The 17,769-nt window shown below is 39.2% G+C and overlaps 1 protein-coding gene across 1 annotated transcript in view; it reads right to left on the bottom strand.

Annotated features, from left to right (window-relative positions):
- The window catches only part of Pard3b (par-3 family cell polarity regulator beta), a 986,886-nt gene that overhangs the window by 142,242 nt on the left and 826,875 nt on the right, over window positions 1-17,769 (bottom strand). Inside the window, 1 exon segment of the mRNA XM_032901196.1 lies at window positions 13,975-14,271. Within this exon segment, the coding sequence (XP_032757087.1) occupies window positions 13,975-14,271 (297 nt within the window).

Here is a 17,769-nt window from a genome sequence, read left to right as displayed (position 1 = left end):
GCACACCAGAGGCAAGACTAATAAACCAGCAGATAGGATATTATAAAACAACAAAGCCAAAAGAAAAAGGAAAACAAAAAAACAAAACAGAAAGTTCTAATTTTTATTTCATTAAATTTCTGAGGAAAGGGGTGAGACAGAGATGATAAGAGAGTATTTGCAGAGACATCATCAATTTTCCAAAGCTAATAAGGACATTAAGCTATAGATTTATTGGCTATATACATCCTACCAGGTTTAAATAGTGCATGTATATCTGTATAATACACACATACACACCCATACGTATGTACACATGTCCATATGCACACAATACATATACACAATACACGCTTGCACGCATATATTTATCCACACGTACTCATCTACATGTATACACATTCATATCCACATGCACATACATCCACACATATCCACATGTACATAGATACATATGTACACATGTGCACACACATGTCCATATGCACACAATGCATACACACAATACGCACATGCACTCACATGTATGCACACATTCACATTCATATGCACACACATCCATACACACACACACACACACACACACACACACACACACACACACACACTCACACATTCACATGCACACAGATGCACATCCAGTAAAGCTGCTGAAATTCAAGATCAGGAAGAAAATTGAAGCAGTTAAAAGTACAAGACATACTATTTTCAAAGGAATGGCAGTAGTATGACAAGAGACTTCTAGGAAAATATTGAAGCTAATAAACAATGGAATCATAGCTTAGAAATGTTAAAAACCTCTAATTGATAAAACTGAAGAGACAAATAAATTTACAGTTGTAGGGTAGAAAGTATGTTCACAGTGGAATGAGATGACTGGTCAACAATAAGAAGATAATAGAGAAATCCCTAAAATCAAATGGCAGATGTGTAAATAATGCACAGGTCAAAGAAAAGTTCTTGAGGTAAGCTCAAAAGCTATAATAAATGACAAATATACAGTGTATTAAAATGCATATGCTATCCCTAAAACAGGGATGAGGGGAGAATTTAAAGCAAATTTTTACATTGGAAAAGAAAGTCTTAAATCAGTATTCTCAGCTTCATGTTAGAGAAACTAGAAAGAAGAGACACATAAATTAACCAACCCAAAACAGAAGGAAGGAAATAATAAAAAGGAGAAACCAATGAAATTAGAACCAGAAAAAGAATGACCTTTGAAAAGTCAAATCCATTGTCAAGTTTCCAAATAAAACAAAATAACAAAAAGCGACAAAAAGAAAAAGACATGGGTTTTCAATATCAAGAAGGAAATAGGGTAATACCAGTGACCTTGTAGATTAAGAGATGATGAGGGGCTGTGGGGACAGTTAGTCTATAACATCCTTGCCTCAGAAGACAATTGGACAATATCCCATCATGAGGAAGATACTACAGATAACTCTATAATGTTTTAAAACACGGATAAACTTTTAGAAAGATTAAAACTACCATAATTCACACAATACAACATAATTTGAACAGACTTACAATTATGAAGGTCTTTGAATTTATAATTAAAAACCTCCTAAAGAAGAAATGTTAGGTATCTGACAGTTTTATTAGAGAGATCTAGCAATGGTTTAAAGAAGAATTAATGCCAATTCTGTCCACTCTTCCAGGAATGGGGAAGTGTGTGCCATTTCCCTACTCATCCAGTGAAGCCAGTCTCACCCCATATTGAAATTAAAGATAAAGAAACCTGTAGACCAGTCATGCATGTGAGCTAGAGGCACAAAAGCTTTTCAAAACACTAGCAAATAGTAAAATATGGTGATAATTATGTATGCTAAAACCAAAATGCCTCTCAATAGGTAAATGACTAAGGAAATTGTGGTACATTTGTACTGTGGTCTACTGCCCAGCAACACAAAGTAAAACCATTTGACAACGACAACAACAAGGGTAGATTCAAGAGCATTATATTGTTTGAAAAGGCTCTCAGGAGTCATATTCTTTTCTATTTACCTGATTCTAGTTCTGAACTATGCTATTTATGGCGCAGTTTCAGAGATGTGAACTAGATTGGTGATTTCGAGTGACAGAGATGGGGGAAGGGTATCTAGCTATAAAGGGACTGTGAGTGATTTTTTTGTGGCGATGGAAATGGTTTTGGATCCTGACTGCAGAAGTGGTTACACAGATAGGCACATGGCCTAGAACCAATATCAATCTTCCTCTTTGATACTTCGCTAGAATTATACAAGATATGTAAATCAGAGAAAAGCAGTGAAAGGAATAATACTTCACCTAACTTCAATTCACTATTTAAGGACTAACAAGGGAATTAACAAATAGTATTTTTATGAAAATTTCTTGCTGTGTAGCTCCACGGGGCCTCAAACTCATGACCTTTGTGCTTAGTCTCCCAAGTGCTATGATCATCCATCATCATGCTGGTTTCTATGGAATTTATAATAATCATGACAGAATTGTACAAATAATCAGGAATTACTACATTTAAAGATGTTGCTTATTAACCACACAATGCTATTTCCTACTTACACATGCAAACACATTTAAATCCTAGGAACAGCATTCTCCTACCGTCTTACGCCCATTTATAGACACAGAAGTCAAGAGACAGAAGGTAGGTGATTTTGTTTTTAAAGTTACACAACAAGGATGAATAGTACTGAGCCCGTCCTCAAAGCATAAGAAGTTTCATCTTCAGAGTCTATGCTCAGCTTCTTATGTTCTCTCTTGGACATAAGTTTCCTTTCCTGCCTGTGCTTGTCCATATCCTGGCTCAAAAACTGAGAAGTAAAACCAACAGACAGAAGTTCCATTAATATGATGCCCACTACTCCTACAGCACACTTCCGGGATCTCAGGGTAAGCTTGCCAGTGAGCTCTTCTTGTTCTATGTCTGACTTCAAGAATAACCTTCCCTAGAAGACAACTATTCCTTTTGCCTTCTAGTGTCCAGTGCCTGCAACCTGAACAGTGTCTTCTGGTTTTGGTCTTTCGTGAAGAATCTAACAGACAGAAATACTGCTATGGAATAAGGAGGATTGCTCAGGTTTGGGCTGAAGGATAAGCATGAATCAGAACAGTCCTCTACAAAAATTGACATAGAAAGTACACAGAATATGCATCAAAAAATTTCCTTCTTAGGCATGTCTCACAGGTATCAGCAATCTAAGAAGAGAGAGACTGAGTGCTGGGCACATTGGAGGGAATGCCAAGGCTTGCCCAGGATTGCCTGGATCCTGGACAGTAGAATAACCCGAGAATACTGTTATTGCATGGGTTCATATCAGTCCTCAGCCAGGCTCTCTCTAGAGGGAGAGTATTCCACCACATATAAATATTAAAACGCCTCTTTAAGATGTTGGATATTTATGAGTGCTAGCATTAAAACTATCTTTTACTGCCCCCTTTCATCCCACTGATTATTTATTGTTCGAAGAGATAAATACAGGAAAGTAATTGACCTAACAATGGCCTATTCTTGATTACACATTGCATTAAATACAGAAATTGTAAAGAGGGCACTTTGAGATCTGTCCCTAGCATCAGCAAAGATTGCATAATGAAAAGGTATGTGGTTTAGTCTAATAGATGAATGCAAACCACAGGTCATAAGAGGCTTGCAGTAACTGCCGCAGATCTGCATCCGTCTAGGTATGCTGGGAAAGGGTACACTTCTGTAACTCCACAGCCTCGAATCTAGTGTTTAGTATAGAACAGGCATCTCAGAATTTATGGAATGAATGGATGAAAGAAAGAAAGGAAGGAAGGAAGGAAGGAAGAAAGAAAGAAAGAAAGAAAGAAAGAAAGAAAGAAAGAAAGAAAAGGGAGGGAGGGACGTCTGATAGCGAGGAAGAACATTGCTGTTCTTTTTTTTTTTTTTTTTTTTTTTTTTTTTCCCTGACTTCCAATAACCCCCCCACACAAGCTGCCCAGCTGTCATGGCTTCCCTCCATGATTGACTGAACATTGCTGTTCTTTATGTACGGTTGGCACCATCTTCCTACAGGGCAGGGCTCTTCTGTTTGTGTTGTTTTATGTTTAACTGAGGATAGCCTATACAGATCATTCAACCTCCTCTGAGGAGATAGACTTAGCTAGATGAATAGATCCTGAAGTTCAAGTCAATTGTTTGAAAAAACCATCTACCTGAATGAATGCACAGTAGTTTTAACAATCAGGGTAGAGGGTCCCTCAAGCATGCTTATTTATTTGGGTTGGGGTGGGAGGTGGTCTTAGGAATAAACGGTCACTGTGTACCAACTCTCCTCCTTGGAAGGCTAGCTACATCTTTTACCCTGAAAATGATAATTCAGTCTGTCTTTTATTAGTAACACTGTCCCAAGAGCAGAGCCCTCAGAACATGGGGAAGTTAATGAGAACATCACGTTTTAAATAGAGGAGGGTAGAGGAGAGGAGAGTTAATGGTATAGCCGTTACTCTGCACCGATCTGGCCATAGCGATTCTTTCATTAGGAGAGTTCTCATTATTGTTTAAAAGTCACTTAAACATTGATGGTATTATGTTCTGATGGGGGAAAATCTGATTGCCTCATTCAATTGATGAGTTACGTCTCCATGGAAATAGCATTTATCACTGGGATCCCTGAAGTGAAATGAGATGGCTTTGGTTCTGTTTGCAGAACTAAAAAGGAAGAAAGAGAGAAAAACTCACATCTCTAAGAAATTACTGTATTCACTGTTCTGACACCACACACAGGTTCCATAGAGGTATGAGTCAGAAGGAAGATCTAAAATACCGTGAAACTGAAATAAAATTTACTGGAAAAATCACTAGGGAGGAGACTGGGAACAAACATCAGTCTCATGTGAGCTGTCTGTGACAGAGCACGGCTTAGTGAAATGCTGAATCTCTGCAATTAATGCACTGTTGTGACAAGAGATATCAATTATCCTGCATTGCCCCAGCAGCACATGATCTGTTCCCTCCCAGCTGTTCCCACCTGGCTGGGGAACTTGTCTGGTAAAACCTTTCATAGCTGTCTTTCCTCTTCTCGGAGAATTCCCCTAAACAAAATTTTCAGTAAGTGTAAAAACTGAGAAGACGACTAACCAAGTGCTTTGGTTAAGTAACATCAGAAGTTGCTCAGATTGAAATATTTCTGCCTCAGCTGTTAGAGAGGGGCTACAGTCTGATAACCTCCCACAGGATGCAGATGTGAAGATCTTGGACCTAAGTGTTATGTGCCCAGCATCTGTAACTTTTGCATTAGAGGAAAGGGGAAAGTGGAAAAGAAGGAAGTCATGTAGCATTGATCTAATTGTGATGGAGGCCACGGAGTGATCTATAAGAGCCACTTGGAACTCCTTTCTTTCTTCTTTGCTGGAAAGGTGAAATGCTAGTCTTTTACAATCTCTTGCAAGAGGATGCAATCTTTGTCCAGTGAAGTTGTTGGAGACTTCTGGAAAATGTTTTATAAAATGATCAACTTGCTTAGCATATTTTGCTGGCTTTCAACCCTTTCAAATTTTTCTTCCCAGAGAGTAGACATGAGACTATTTTAGAATTATGATGCAACCTGAAGATGAACTCCACCCACAGGAAGGTACACCCAGCCTCAGGTCTTCCCAAAATTAAAGGCAGGGAGGAAGATGAATGGAGGCCACATGAACACAAGAGCCCCACCCACAGTTTCAGGTCTTCCACAAATCAAAGGCAGGGAGGAAGATGAATGGAAGGTACTTGAAGAGGCCAGGGTTACATGAAGTTCTTAATGGGAAACATAAATAAATCCACTGGGTTTTCTGTTTTTGTAGCCAAAAAAAAAAACTTATCTCACATACTGCATTATTGACAGCTTTTTCTGGGCCCATGAAAATTGGGCTACCACAGTAGGTGGAGGGGACGTTCTAGTGACATGGAAGGAAGATAACCTTCATTCTGGTGACTAGCTTAGGAATATCTAATGAGCTATGGATTGAAAAGGATAATTACCTAAGTATCCCACTGTTTAAGAACTACATTATTCATTTATGCAGATGATATGACAAGTCCCACAGAATCTGAGACGTTTTTCGGTTGTTTTATATATTATCCTCTCGCCTCCTTTCCTGTTTCTACCTTCTTGGTTCTGGTGATTATAATACCCCAGCAAGAGTTAGGGTTGAATGTAGGATTAGCTTTTAAAATCATGGTCATGGAACAGATGGAATCGATCAGATTCTGAAATGCATGACTTCAAGGGTCAACTGCAAAATACAACAATAACCTTGGTAAACAGTTTAATTTACTGACCTTCTCGGTATAGAGCATAGTGTGCTATATGCTCCAATGCTATTGGCCAAAAGCTTTCCTGAAGATTTAGAGTGGATGTTTCTTGAGGCAGAACTTATTTCACTTAAGTCACACACAATCCACTGGATATAGCAGATACCTTCTCTTCACTTTACAGCTCTAAAACTTACATTTTTGAAAAATTAATCCATTTGAATCAATGTCACAAGAAGGCCCAAAGCCTCATGCCTTTCCAAAAATGAATGCACTTATAATTTAAAGTTTTTTTTTTTTAAACAGTGGATTCTATTTATAACTGTAACACTGTGATTTTGTTGTTGTTGTTCATGAAACAGATTTAGCTATTAGACTGAGTTTCTTGAGGGTTGGAACTGCTTTTAAATTTCCTTGTATGAGCTCTGGAATTTAACAGATGCTCAGTAAAATTTTCTACAAAGCACTTGTGAATGCATACTGGAGTGTTAGGGCCACTCGCCTGGATTGTTAGGGTGTTCCTCCTATTTGTCACTTTAATTTCCCAGTTGTCATATGTTAGTCAATAAACATCTCGTAAGCAAATACAAGGAGTCCAGTATTATTGGACCACATTAAATCATATAATTCACTCAAATGCATACATTATTTGAATTATCTTTTAGAGAAAATAATTACTTTAGGATTCGCTAAGAACACGCAGGTTCCTTTCTTGGCCAGGTTATGAGATGGTAAATGGAGTGACTCTTACAAACACGTAGCACCTCAAAATCAGTCATAGGTTTGACAATGTTTCTGTTGAAATGGAGGATGTAAACTAGATACCGATCAACTAAATTAATAGCCAAGTGAAGATTCCACAGAGGGCAGATTAATGGACGTCTCAAATACTGAATTGTAAAGATTATATTTGACACTGATCAATGATCTTATCAATGACATAGATGAGTCACAATGATTAAATACGAGAGTGATAAAACTAAGCCCATGAAGCATAGCTAATATTTTGGACAAAAAGTCCTATCTTTATGGATGATAACAATGGGCTAAATGTGACAATTACATTGGGGAGGGGGGACTGTAAGATCGGATGTTACTAACTCTAACCTAAACCTAGCCTAAACTCTAACATATGAGTCTCCTGCCTTGGCAGTGGATCAGTTAGGATTGCAGGTGTGTGTCATGATGCCTGGTTTTAATCCTAGCAAGTCTACTTTTAGCTTGGATACAAAGAATATCCTCTAATTTAAAAATGTCATAGCTTGACAATTGTCCTGGATAGTGTTTTATGAACTTGATACAAGTTAAGAGTCAAATGAGAAGAGGGGAACGTAATTGAGAAAACAGTTTCACAATATTGGCCTATTGGTGTCATCACTAATGATTGATGTGATGAGTCAGGTCTGCACTGGGAAAGGTTGTCTTGGGTTGTACAGGAGAGCAGGCTAAGTAAGACAGGAAGAGCAAGCCAGTAATCAGATTCTTCCTTGGCCTCTGCTTCAGTTCCTATTTTCAAGTTCCTGTGTGGATTCCTGCCCTGACATCTCTTCTAGATGGAAGCTGAAGAAAACTCTCACCACAGTGTTTATTATAACAGTATAACACTAATGCAAATGAGAAAGCATAGAGGATTTACATAAAAGTATAACATAAGCAGAAACTGTAGCTGATGTACAAGTTTAGGTCACATTGATAAATAAAAAAGATTGAGGCCAAGAAATACAAAATCCTCTGGCTTCTGATGCATCTGGAAGATAGTGTCCACTTGTGCACACCATGATTAACAAAGTGATCATAAAGTTGATAGACTTGAATATATCCAAGGAACAGGTACGCAGAGAGCTACAGATGTGGATTACAAAACAGGACTAATATAGTGGAAGCATTTAGCCTCAATAAATGATTGCCCAGTGACCCTGGGGCAATGTGCCATACCTTCTGTACCTTTGTGTGTGTGTGTGTGTGTGTGTGTGTGTGTGTGTGTGTGTGTGTGTGTGAAGAGATAAATTTTTATAGAGAGAAAAATGTAATTTAAAAGATAAGTTGTTTTTAACTCTCTCAGCATTTGAGACATTGTGGTATCAAACCTCCATCTTGTAGAGAGGCGAGGATACTCTGCCATTGATCAACTTGTGGGATTTTAGGACTACACCTTAAGTACAAATCCTAAGCAAGCTCTTCTTCCCACAGCAGCCCCTTAATCTCTCTCATGATGAGTATAAATACCTTATCCTGGTGACCAAGGCTTGGCCATCTCGCCTCACTTTTGCTTTTGGGTCTTCCTAATTATCTCTGGCCATTGATTCCTTTCTTTCTGGTCTGTCTAATAACAAGTTTCTTCAACTGTTGATTACAACCCTATAAGAGGTCATAAATGAATAGAAGGGTTGCAAAAAAATTGCCAACAATATAAGGTCTCTAAATTCACAATGACCATATAATTAATTCATGGTGGTCTTTTTGTTGTTGTTTTGATTTTTGGCTGCACTCACTCTTGCTGTATCCTACACCTTTACTGCAGCCTGGGCCCAGAACACATAACATAAACACTTTACCCTGCACATGTCATGTACAATGAACATGACACCTTGGCTCAGATTTGAGACTTCTGTATGTTAACAAGTATAATATTTTTACTGTATATGACTATTGGAAACTAAGACTTTTATTGTTTTCCTACTCTCTGTTCTCAGCATGTAAATATCAAATTCATGTATCTTTCAACCATACTTTCTAAGAAATGTTTGATTTGAAACATTAATGTTAGAGTTGCTGATTTGAATTTCACTGAAAAAAAAAATCATTACATGAATTTTGGCCTATGATGAGCACAGAATTTCCAATGGTTTTAAAAGGGGCCCTAAGCATACTTCTGTCATTTTGTATTATGCATTTATGTGAAGTGGTATTCTCAGCATTGACGATTATAAAATCAAAGTATTGATTAACTCTGAAAAACACTGAAGATGCTTTATGTCCTTCAGTATCAAATACTCAGCCAAGATTTAAATCTTTATGTAAAATAAACAAGCATTCAGCCCTTTAGCATGCAAATCTGCTTCCATTTTTAATGTCTGGTAAGATTACACATAATCATCTTAAAATAAATTTATTTATACTACATTATATAAGTGTTTCATTATATATGTATTTTATTACTTACATACTTGAGGGCTCACATAAACGTCTTGGGTGTGAAAGAGTTGTGGGTGGAGTTTATGAAGCCCTGCCCTCACCTGCCACACTTCCTGTCACTTTGACCTTCAGGTTATGCTTCACCCCATTCACTAACCGGACAGTCTGGCTGCAGAAACTACCACATACCAACCACCATCTTTGGAAGGTCTGCATGTCTCATAACGTATGGCAGCCCTCTGTGAGGAGGATATAGCATTTTCCCCTCATTCGCTGATGGACTTAGGGCTGAGCACCAGTCCTGGCCCTTGCGGATGCTCCACACTTAGGGCTGAGCACCAGCCCTGGCCCTCGGTAGATGCTCCACACTTAGGGCTGAGCACCAGCCCTGGCCCTCGGTAGATGCTCCACACTTAGGGCTGAGCACCAGCCCTGGCCCTTGGTAGTTGCTCCACAAGTATTTGTTGCATTGCTTGCTTGACGATGCAACAGTGCATCTTGGGAAAGTTATTTTCCTGAAGGCCATGTAGTAGAAGAGAATTGGACCCAGATCAGCTTCCACACCAGAAGTCATGGTTTAACATGCCAATAACATGTTAAGAACCCAAACTAAGCCACCTTATTTGTATACTATATAAGGAAGAAAGAGGGTGTGTCTAAGTAACAGGTTGGATTAGGAAAAAGAACGGTAGAGAGGTCTAGAATGAAGTCCCAATCTTGGGCAAGTTGCTCACATCCTCTGAGCTCATTTTCTAGCATTTTCATGAGGTGACTTTGTTAGCTCTGGATCACCATTCTGCATATGATTTCAAAGACAGTCTTTCCTATCCAACAACCCTGCTTTCTTATTACCTCTAGGCTCATGCTCTACATTCTCACCTCCAAAGCCATTCTTATTAGACGTTCACTGCTCCTTCTAAGCCACTGACACTTCCTCTCTAAGTTACCAATGACCTTTGAATGTCTACATTCTCTTTATAGTCTTCACTCTCTCGACCTCTGTGGACACAGTTATGCCACTGGCCACAGGATCCTGACATGTATCAGTCTCCACTGCACATACGCCATCACTCAGATTTCTGGAGCCCAAGTTGGACAGTTGCAGGATGCTTGTTGTCAGTTACTATCGACCAGTAAGTATCAACATGAGACATGACCTGTTCGCTCACACAGTGACTTCGATGTGCTGTGCAGCCTCACTTCCCACCACTTTCCTTCCTGCTTACATGCTAGGTTCTGGGTATGGCTGAACTTCCTCAAATGTATGCTCTTTCTAGCAACTTGACCTTCTCACATAATTATTTTGTAAGAGAAAAGAGTTATCCTATTGTACCTAATCAATGTTTAAGGATCCTTCCAGAACCAGCTTTACTATTACCTGCTTTAAGAGGCCTTTTGTGTGTAGCCTAAAGAAGGGGGAAAGCTTTCACTTCTAATTACAGACTAATACAGTTCTCCATTTCCACATGTCTTGGGTTTCTTCTGATTAGGAAAGGAATTCCTCTCATCCTTATGGACATGTCATGATCATCCTCCAGTCTCCGCTAGAACTTCCTCCAGTATATAGAATATAGTAGATGCCAAATAAATGCATATTGAATGAAGAAAGATAGAACTGATGACTGGGTCTGTGATATGCCCTTCACTTTAAAATATGGCAGCTTTAGAACTCAGAGTGTCTGCTTGGAGGCACTGCTTGGAAGACTATCTGAAGGAAACCTTAGACTTACACGGGCCCAGAATTTCACAGATACAGAGCAGTACAAGTGGTCATAACAGTAAGCATGATGATAATAGCTATCATTATCCACTGTTTACTGTGCATCAAGGCAAAAATCGGTTGCTTTAAGACTTTAAGGAAAAGGAACAGCACAGTCTTTAAATATAATTAAAGATAAGAGCGGAATCAAGACAATTCTGGGTAAAAAGAGTTACTCTTTGATCTGCTATCTAAAAATTTAACAGCTGTCTAAGTCTCTACAGAAGGCCGATTTGGAACATTTATTAACACAAAGAAGCAAAGGCCAAAATTAAGACTCCATTACTCATATAGATGTCTGGGCTGGGCAGTAAACAATAATAAAAAAAAAAACTGGCAACACTTTATAGTGGTTGTCTTTAACATTATCTAGTGAGATTTCTTTCCTGGTCTACCCACATGGGTAAAAATTAACTTAGAATACCATGTATATGTATGTCACGGTTTAGATCTATAAATTCCCCCTATTGATTCAGTATTGAAGGATTGGCCCCAGTACAGCTGTGTTTATAGCTGGGGCCACAGAGAGATGACACTTTTGTCAATGGGTTCATCTGTTGATAAGGTCACAGCAATTCAAAAGTTGAGTCCAATTTGAGGAAGTAATGGTCTGGGAATTTGGGTAATTTAGGAAGTAATGGGAAACATTTGTTATTCTTCTCCTCTCTGTGACCAAATGCCAGACAAGAAGCAGCTTAAGTGAGGGGAGAGTTTATGTTGGCTCACAGTTTGAGGATGCAGTCTATTATGATAAACAAATCATGACAGAAGAAATCTAAGCAGCTGCTTATGTTATCAGGAAGCAAAAGGAGAAAAAATTCTACTGATGATGCCTACTTCATGATGATAACCTGATGTAAAAACTCCCTCATTGATAAGCTCAGATTCAAGACCCTGTCAAGGTCACAAACAATATTAGCCAAAGGGCATGATTTTGTAGGGTTAATTATGTCCCTGGTCCTCTCCCTGTGACCTTCTCTGCCTCCTGCTGTCATTAGATGAGTAGTTTTCCCCAAACACATTCTCCTCCTCACGATGTGGATCCCAGGAAAGCTGGGCTGAGCAGCTATAGATGTCATGGGCTGAGGTCTGGAAAGCTGGGTGTGAACATAAATAAAGATGGCTTCTTTTCTGAGTTGTTAATTTCATGGACTTTGTTACAGAGATAGGAATTGGAACAATCCAAGGCCATAAAAAATGTGAGTAAAATAAACTTTAGGTGACAAATATTGTAGGCATGATGAGTTCTGGTTGTTTAGTATTCTTGGAGACCAAGAATACATGTGAACACATCAGGAAAACAAAAAGACCACACGAAAAGTAAAATCTGTTTTTGTGGTTTAATTCAGCCTGTGGGTTTGTTATAAATCTCTTCTTGCAGAATAGTTCACATTTATTCCCATGGAATTAGCACTGGGACACACCATCTTGGGAAGGTCTGAGAAATATAGTCTTGGGTGCTGGTGTTCTATCAGACATATGCAAAGTGTATTGCTCTGAAGCTCTTTCTGACTTAGAGAAAGGAAGATTGACTATGCACTAGCTTAGAATAGACTCAAGTATAGAATTATTATTTACATGATAAAATTCAACCCTATGTGAAGGCTGGAGAGAAAAAGGCCAACTCTTAATCAATCCTTGAAATTAGCAATTTACTTATGATGGCGTATCACACAGTCATAGGAATTTATATTTTCATTTTGTCCTAACGAAAAACTTGACCATCTTTCTTTAATATTATCAACCTGGAAACTTGACAGTAAGGATTAAAAATTGCTCCTCGCTTCCCACTTGGTTATTGGAAAGGTTCTGAAAGGTAATCAGTCTTGTGAAGCTACACTTTACAGTCTGCATAAAAATGCCATGATTTCCCTTCCTCTCCCCAACCTAATTGAAAGTGCATAATATCACCCAGCTGGGGAAATGTGTAAACGGTAAACATATGCAATATATCATGCTATCATACAAATGCTGGCTATTGCTAGGGACTGAGTGCTTGTCAGAACCCTAAGAAATCTGGAAAATGAGTCTTTTTCTTTCATCTAGAATGAGAGCTTCTCATACCTTCTTCCTCCACTTCACCCTCCAGATTCCAAGCAGTAGCCATCAGGTTAGAGCCAGGACCATTAACCCAGTCCCGGCATGACTCCAAGGTCATGAAGCTCCTTTAGAACAGCCTTGCCCAAGACAGGGCTTTTTTTTTTTTTTTTTTTTTTTTTTTTTTTTTTGGGCAAGAGGTGGGGTTGGAATTATCCTTACTTGCTTCAGACAGATGCTCCCAATATCTCTTTTCCTTGCTGCTAAAGCCACAGGTCACCTCCTATCTTCCTCTACTTCATCAAACTCCTAGGACCAAGATTATCTCATTTTCTGACCCTGCTCATCAGTGAATAGCTAGACAGTTTAGTTTTCCCAATCTTATTTTTCTCCATAGCTATCTATAGTCCTACTTCAATTACACCCACTCAGATGCCGTTTTCTCTTTTCTGACTCCATACCTCCAGGTCCCTGCCATCTTCTTGTAGAAGTGTCTTACAATAGGGATCTTAGGGGAAAAAAGGACAATATTCCTTCAAAGCTTTCATTAATTCTCTGCCACTGTGTTCTTGCGAAAATTGTTCTGTTGTACCATGTGCTGTACTGTCATTTTCCATTCATGTCACCTTATAACCAGCTATTGTTTTACTTTTGATGACTGATACCTTACTGGTAGGTCAAAGTGCAACACTTGTCGAGGGCACCATGTCATTGTGGTTTTAATAACTCAAAGGATGGATATGTTTTTATCTGCTTCAGCAGTAGAGATGATTTGAAACTTACTGAATTAAATCTGCATTCATCTTTCACTCAGTTATATTACCTGTCAGCTAGGGCTGGTGGATGATATGGCTTGTTGACCTTGGCATAGAGACCCTCTAAGTGGTCTGGAGACAGTGGGCGTCCATCCCTAGGGTAACCAAGTATTCCAGATCGAGGAGGAGATGGAGATCTAAAGACATTTGCTGATGCGCATGGTTCCCGAAAGTGGTTCACTCTGGCATAATTGGGGTCCATTTCATCGTCGTCTATATCGTGCACTGGTCCAGTCGCTACAGTGGCATAATCAACAAGGCCTCTCGCCTGCTTTTCTCTTAGCTCCTGATGTTTTGCTCCAATCCTGAAAAATATAGAAGAGGTAGCGTAGACTAAGGTGAATTTCCTATGCTGATCGGATGAAGCAGTCTCCTGAATCTGCGTTAACTCTTGCTAGGCACTTAGCTGTCATTCTCTGTTTCCGCAGGATCACACCATGCAGAAATGCCAACAGCATAAGAGGATTAATTTTAAATCCATGACCTTTATTTGTCACAGAGTCTTCACTTTGATAGCAATGCTATAGGTATTTTGACGTATCTCCTACTGATGATAGGGCGGATAGAAGTTCCTTCCTACAAAGGAGCTCTGCTTGTGGCAATAGTACACCTCAAAAGAGATATACATAAAAGCCATTCTTGGGATATGGCCGTATGGGAAGGAGCCCATCAGAGTCTCACACTTCACTATGACTTCATTCTTTAGTACTCCGGAGTCTCAGTGTATTCTCCTAAAGAAGAATTTGAAAAAAATTAAGTGAAGTATGAAGAAGACATAGAAAAAGTCTGGTCACTAAAAACTGCAGAATTGAGGGTAATTTATAAAAGACTCCAAGTCTTTTTGTTTGTTTGTTTGTTGTTGTTACACAAATGGGGTTCACTGTGACTCATTGTATAAGGGCTAGGGACAGAGTCAAATAATGAAGAAATTAATAGGCTTGTGACAGAGATGAATTGGCACATATAACTGGATTAAATACCATTAGTGGCAGAACTCCATAGCCAAAGCTTTAAGTGATAATACAGAGTGCTACTGCTAGCCAGTGACAAGATGGAAGCCCCTGGGGACGCAGCACGCAATATATTTAGGTGGATTCTATACTCACCTGAATTCTGAGAATTTACCCAGAGAGCTTAGCTTGGCCCTCCTCCACTCCCTTCATACACAAAGACAGAAAGCTCACTAGGGTGTTTTATCGGACAATGGTTCTGTGCGTGCTTTCAGGAGACCCTTGAGCCTTTCACCCTTGAGAATATAGGATGGAAAGTGGCTGGGATGAGAGAGTAAGACGGTCCTAACTCAGGCGTCCAAAGCCATGCTTAGGAAGAATGGATTCGAAGCTGAAGTTCAGGACTCAGAAGATAGGAGAGTTAGGGCTGGCAGTGAAAGTTCCATGTTTGTCTGGAGACACAGACAGGAGGCCTGGATCAATTCTAAACAAAACATAAAGGCTCCCAGCAACATCTCTTCAAACAAAGACAGTTGTTTTTTGAATGTGGCAGCTATTTTCCTTTTCCAAACATCAAACCCTTTGTCAAACTCTTCAGAAGCCACAATCTTTCAAAGTTCTTTATTTTAACTTGTGACAAACACTGTCCTAGTGTTTGTATTTTAGGTCTGCTCGTTTTTTTAGTAGAAAGGAGAAGAAATTGAGCAAGGAAAAGAAAAAGCATCAAAATAAGACAGGAGGTGGCATAAAATAAGGAAGCAGCATCTCTGGGTCAAAACAGATGAAAATAAATGTCAGGATACATTATTGTGTATCTGTTGTGACCAAGCTAAAACTGTACCTGACATATAGATAATTGGGAGGATTTATAGTTTTGCACAAGGCAGTCCTTAAGGGATTCCGAATTAAGATGAAAAGAAGAGTACACAGTAGGGTACCTATTAAGGGGCGGTCCCCTTTCAATGCACGTTAGTCCCAGACTCATGGATGCTTGTTTTGAATAATTTTCGAAGAAGAAAACCTGCTCTACTGAAATTTGAGACTCGGCCTAAACTGAGGAGAATGTTAGGATTATTGTTCTTTTCCAATGGATGGTACAGATGGCTTATCAGAGAACGTTTCCTGCACTACAAGGCTAGGGATGGGTCTCCATTGTAAATAAGGCAAAAGACATTGGGGAAAGCCAAAGGGTGGGGCTGTATGTTTCCTCTCTTCTTCTTCCTCACAAGTGAGATGCTTGGACAGAAATCAGTTAGTAGACAAACGAATACCTCCTGGCTGCCACATGGGACTAGACTGTGTGTTAATGGAAGAGGGAAACATCAAGCCTGGGTTTTCTAAAATAGCAGGAACACAACGCTGGAATCTGTGTTCCGTATTTCATCTCTTCATTTTTTGAAGGTTTCCCATTAATTAAGCTTGCTAAGTGTATAGAGAGTTTTAGATGAAGAAGTTCTCCATGTGTGCCAAGTAGTGCTGGAGCCTGTATTTTTCTCTGCTCAAACAAAACCGAATTCTTCCTCTATCTTCTCTGCACTACTGAGGGTTGCAGTAACTAATTTCATATTAACCACTCAGTAAGTGAAATAGTAATTTCTCTGTACCATCATCATTATGCCATATATCAGGGTCCCTCCATGCGGGGGAGGACAAGGCAGTCTTAGAAAGGGGGTGCATAGAAGACAAAGAGACTCTCTCAAGATAATGTCAAAGAAAAATATTTCATTTTCTTGCTCTGATCCACCTCCACCCGTGCAGTTTGAAAATTCTAATTGTTTCTACCATGGGGCCTCCTTACCACTGGAAACTGAACCTGTTAAACAGCTGATTTTCAGGATAGCCTAACAACCTTTTCCGTCCACGGTACCACTTGCTTCCCCATTCTCCTGAGCACACTACCTTCGAATTATTAAACCTCTCTTTTCTCTCTTTAAACCTCTCTTTTCTCTCTTTGAAAATAGCAGTGTCTCCTCTCTCGGTTACATTTCTTGGATGTCCCTTTTTATTTCCATTTCCTTGGCAACAGTGTGTAATATTCATGTTTTATATTCCTCAGATCTGCCTAATGTGGTAACCATTTCCTGTGTGTGGCCCTATAAATTTAAATTTGAATTAATCGAAATAAAACAAAAACAGTTTTCAGTCTTATAAATGTATTCAAGTGATTAAGAGCTAATGTAGCCAGTGCCTTCTGTCCTGACAGTGAAGATGTGGACAAATTCCACAACTCCAGAAAGTTTTATGGAAGTATATTAGTCTGATTTATTCAAGGAGATTTCAGTATGTTGCCATATCCCACTTGTCTTAGGGTTTTACTGCTGTGATAAAACTCCATGACTCGAAGCAATTTGGGGAGAAAAGGGTTTTTCTTTGTTAGTTGTTTGTTCTGTCTTGTTACATTATGTTATGTCATGTTATGTTATGTTATGTTATGTTATGTTATGTTATTTATTTTATAGCTTATAGCCTGTCATCTAGGGAAGTTAAGGCAGGGACCTGGAGGCAGGAGCTGAAGCAGAGGCCATAGGGAGAGTGCTGCTTATTGGCTAATTCTTCTTGGTTTGCTCAGTTTGCTTTCTTATAGCATCCAAGATCACCACTAGCCCTTCCTATATCACACGTCAATTAAGAAAATGGACCATGGGCTTGCCCACAGGCCAACTGGTGGGGGCGTTTTTTTAGTTAAAGTTTCCTCTTACAAAAATAACTCTAGTTTTTGTTAAGGTGACATAGAACCCCAAAAGGCTGCTACAACAGTGTCCTTCAGTCTTTCTACTGCGTTCTCAGTCAGATCTGGGATCTCTGATGGGTTATAATAAATGACTGAGTGAAAGTATGGCTAACTCACTATTC

This window comes from Rattus rattus, chromosome 4 (assembly GCF_011064425.1).
Source record: "Rattus rattus isolate New Zealand chromosome 4, Rrattus_CSIRO_v1, whole genome shotgun sequence".
Lineage (NCBI taxonomy): Eukaryota > Metazoa > Chordata > Mammalia > Rodentia > Muridae > Rattus > Rattus rattus.
Note: the sequence above shows the minus strand (reverse complement) of the source record. Positions and strands in the feature narration are given on the sequence as shown.